The 4,461-nt window shown below is 25.0% G+C and overlaps 1 protein-coding gene across 1 annotated transcript in view; it reads right to left on the reverse strand.

Annotated features, from left to right (window-relative positions):
• The window catches only part of LOC117178761, a 16,417-nt gene extending 12,506 nt beyond the window's left edge, over positions 1–3,911 (reverse strand). Inside the window, exon 1 of the mRNA XM_033370203.1 lies at positions 3,833–3,911. Coding sequence (XP_033226094.1) covers positions 3,833–3,887 — 55 coding nt within the window. The 5' untranslated portion in view covers positions 3,888–3,911. The remainder of the gene's footprint in view (positions 1–3,832) is intronic.
• Between the last annotated feature and the right edge of the window lie 550 nt (positions 3,912–4,461).

Raw genomic sequence — 4,461 nt, forward strand, 5'->3', positions numbered from 1 at the left:
CCGAAAAATTTGGGTGCTGTAAAAGGGGATAGACAAGTCCCGACCAAATTGGAGAGTTGGAAAAGGGGTTTGACTAGTCCCGAAATCATTAGAGAGTTGGAAAAGGGGGATTGACTAGTGGTACCGAAAAAAACGGGGATTTCAAAAAGAGTATTAACTAGTCCCAAAATAATTGGGAAGCTGAAAGAGGGGATAGACTAGGCGTCCCGAAGAAATGGGGAGCCATAAAAGGGAATTTACTAGTCCCGAAATATTTGGGAGATTTAAAAGGGGATTGACTAGTCCCGATAAAATTGGCTACTTGGAAAAGAGAGTTGGCCAGCCGCACCGAAAAATTGGGGAGCTTTAAAAGGGGATAGACTAGTCCCAACCAAATTGACGAGTTTGAAAAGGGGATTGACGAGTCGTTGGGAAAGGGGAGTGACTAGTCGTCACAACAAAATTGGGGAGTCGGAAAGGGGAATTCACTAGTCAGCCCGAAAAATTAGGGAGCTTTTAAAAGGGATTGACTATTTCCGGCAAAATTGGATGGTTGGAAAAGGGGATTGACAAGTCGTGATAACAAAATTTGTGAGTTGGAAAGGGGGTGTCACTAGTTGGCCCGCAAAATTCGCGAGCTTTATAAAGGGATTGAGTAGTGTTCCTGAAAGAATTGGGGACTAAAGTTGAAAATTCCTTAATTTTATTTCATCATAAAATTTATTTCTGAATGTGTCTAAACATTATTGATAGAAGAGAAAATTTTAATTTTAAATTACCGCTTAATAATGAGAAATAATTTTATTCTGAACATTTTACAATCACACTATAATTTGTAAACTTTCTTACTTTTTAAAAAGATCAGAAATACTAAATTATGGGCAAAAACTTATTTCGAAGAATTTGAAAAAAAAATAGTAGCATTTTAATAAATTGGAACGATTTAGGGAGATTTTGTTCAAGATTTCGGAGAAATGTTTTAATGGTTCAAGTTTTAATTTATAAAAAAATTTTCACTTTCGCAGATCTCAAAATGCGTGGAAAAGGAATATGGACGACTTTAAGACAATCTTTTAATTTTTTAGGATTTAAAATTTGTTACGTAAACTGAAATTTGCAGGGTTACGAATAAATAAAAATATATTTGAGTAAATTGATGAGATATTCAGAAGTTTCAAAAACGATTCAAAAATAATTAAAACTTGTAGAAATTATTTAAGAATTTCGTAACATTTTAGAAAAAAAAAACAAAAAACTATTGGTTTAGGTTCCTAGGAAAAATTAATATAATAAATATTTCAAAAATTAGCAAAGAAGAATTTTAAACATTTTAAGGCATTCTCTTTAATTTTGCAGATTATGAAAAAAATCAGGAAAAATTTGAATAAATTTTTAAGGATTAGAAGGTTTAGAAAGTCTACAAGGAATAAAAAGAATTTTCCTAATATACCTGTGAAAATTTTACAGGATTTTTTTTTTGAAAAATGAACTTCAAGAGAAACCTAAAAAATGGTTTTGAACTTATCAAACGATTTTCTAAAATTCCGAAGAAAAGTTTAGAAGATTCTTAAGCGAAATCTTTTTGTTTGTTAATATTAAAAAATAAATTTAAAATAAATAATAAAATAAATTCATGAAATATTTAGTAGATTTGAAAAGATTCAAAAGAATTTTCAACTTTGAAAGTTTTTTAGAAATTGAGATTTTTAAAGATTTCAAAAAAGAAAAGTTTAGAAGCTTTAAACTTGTTAAAATGTTAAGAAAAATTAAAGTCAGTTAAAAATCTTTTTTAAACATATATATTTTATATATTTTTATATTTTATTTTAAGACCCATATATTTTTTTAAATACTAGAATTTTTTCTTATATTTTGCAAAATGCTATAAAAAAAAATTTCTGTAAAATCTTCTCAAAATTTAATTATACCTTGAATTTAAGGATCCAAAACTTTTAACAATTAAATACTTATTCGAAATTATTATGTGAATTGTTACTGTTATATTTTTGGTTGAAATTCTTTTTATTTTTAATTCATGTATTTTATGTAAAATTTGTCTTTATGGATTGAAAATTATTATTTTGGATGGAAAATTCAAATTATTGGCTGAAAATTCATTTTTTGTGTTAAAACTTAATTTTTTTGTAAAAAACTCATTTTCCTTGTTAAAAGTTAAGGTTCTTTGTTGAACAATTATTTTTGTCACCGAATATTTACCTATTGAAAAAATTATTGAAAAAAATTATTTTTTAAGAAAAGAATAAGAAATCTCAAAATTTGCCAGATAATCCTAAAGATTATCCTTTTAGTTACCAATTTTATTATTTGTTTAAAAATTGAACAATTTTTTTAAAAAGGCATCTTTCTTGGATAAAAATCTGTTTTGTTAAGAAATCGTATTTTTATTTTGAGAAGGAAATTGAAATCTTTTTAGATGAAAATTCAACTCTTTGTTTTCAAAGTTTGTATTTTTAATTTAAAAATTCATCTGCTTTAATAAAATTTTAATTTTAATTGAAAATTCATCTAGAGAAATTTTTCCTTTTTTATGAAAATGCAACTCTTTCATCGAGAATTAAACTATTTTGTTAAATATCCTACTTTTTGGTTAAAAATTCTGTTTTGTTAATAGAAAATTACATAGAAATTTATCAAAAATGCATAAAAAATTTCCTTTTTGGTTGAATTTTTATTTTGCTGTTGAAAAATTAACTGAAATCGTTTATTAATGAAAGTTCAATATTTAAATTAAAATTGTGTTTTGTATTAAAAATTTCGCTGTTTTGGACTGAAAAAAATAAATTTTTTTCACAAAAACTTATTTTTTGTTACAAAATTGATATTTTGATCTTGAAAAGTCAACTGTAATCTTTCTTGGTCGAAAATTCAACTTTTTAAAAATAAAAATTCCTCTGCTTGAGACCAATTTTATATTTTTTGGATAAAAGTGCAATTATTTAGTAGAAAATTCCAAAAATTGTTTAAAAACTGAACCTTTTTGGTTGACAAAATTCGTGTTTCTGCGCTGAAAAAATTTTTCGTAAAAACTTTTTTTTTTGTTAGAAAATTTATATTTTGATCTTGAAAAGTCAACTGAAATGTTTTTTGGATGAAAATTCAACTATGTTTTTTTAATAAAAATTTATCTGTTTTAGGAGAAATTCAATCTTTTTTGGACAGATAGAAAATTTAATTTTTTTGTAGAAACTAATTTCTTTTTTTTTTAATTCTGATTTTGATAGTCAAAAGTCAGTTGAAATATTTTTTAATAGCAAAATCAATTTTTTTGGTTTAAAAATTAAATTGTTGTTAAGAAAATTCGTCTTTTGGCTTAAAGGTTCAACAATTAAGATAAAGTTTTATTTCTTCTGCAAGTGAAAAATCTTTATTTGTTAGAAATTCGTTGTCTTGATTTTAAAATTCTTTTTTTTTTTGTATAAATTTCATCGCTCTTAATTAAAATATAAACTATGACACATTTTTGGGGGAAATTATCTTTTTAGGTAGAAAATTCCACTATTATGTTAAAAATTCAATTATTTTGTTGAATATTAAAGTATTTTGTTAAAAAGCTATTTTTTATAGAATAAAGGACATTTTTTTCTTCAAAATAAAATAAAAAATTTGATGATTTTAAATTTGTACCTAAAATACTGATTTATTCCGTTTCTAAAACATTTTATGTTAAAAGTGTTACAAGATTATAATTCTAGTATTAGATTCAAAAAACGAAATTTAATTTTTAAACTTTCGTAGACTCTATGGCGACTGCAGCGCTTCCACGGAAAAATTTAAAAAACAATAATAAAAAAAAAATTTTTGTTTTGTTAAGTAAATGTAAATTTAAGCTTACCACTCCTTGTGAGGGAAAAAAGAAAAAAAAATATCCACCTCGTTCTTCCAGTCATGGTTGATTTCGTTCTGACTGCTGCTTCTCTTGAGTATGCCCTTTTTTAAACACCTTTGTTTGACCTTAGAGTTCTGGTTAAAATTCGCGAAGCGTTCTTCGAGGTAACCGCTTTTAGTCATCGACTGAAAATTTAGCATACTCAAATCATACTTTTTAAAATCGGATATTTTTATTTAAATATTAAAATTAATGATTAAATTAATCATCATTAATCATTTTAATTAATTATTAAATCTTGAATGAATAATAATTTTTGAAAAAGGGACATCTGTAATCGCATGTAAAGTAAAAATTAAAAAAAATTTCAATTTAATTTTTTTTTTTAAGTTTTGAAAATTAATCTTGCTTACCGAAAATCATCAAAAAAATTTTTTTCGACCTAAAGACACCACAAGAAAAATATCGATAAATATTATTGTAATTAATTGTGACTCAAGTCCTTGAGGAATTCCCAGTGTCTGAGACTGGGCTAAGGCTATGCGTGCTAAAATAAAAATTATTCTAAATTTAACTAAGAAATTCTTGGAAATTAGAGGAAAAAATCAAGTAAATCAAAATTTGAAAAACACTCA

The sequence above is a fragment of the Belonocnema kinseyi genome, chromosome 8 (genome assembly GCF_010883055.1).
Source record: "Belonocnema kinseyi isolate 2016_QV_RU_SX_M_011 chromosome 8, B_treatae_v1, whole genome shotgun sequence".
Taxonomy (NCBI): Eukaryota; Metazoa; Arthropoda; class Insecta; order Hymenoptera; family Cynipidae; genus Belonocnema; species Belonocnema kinseyi.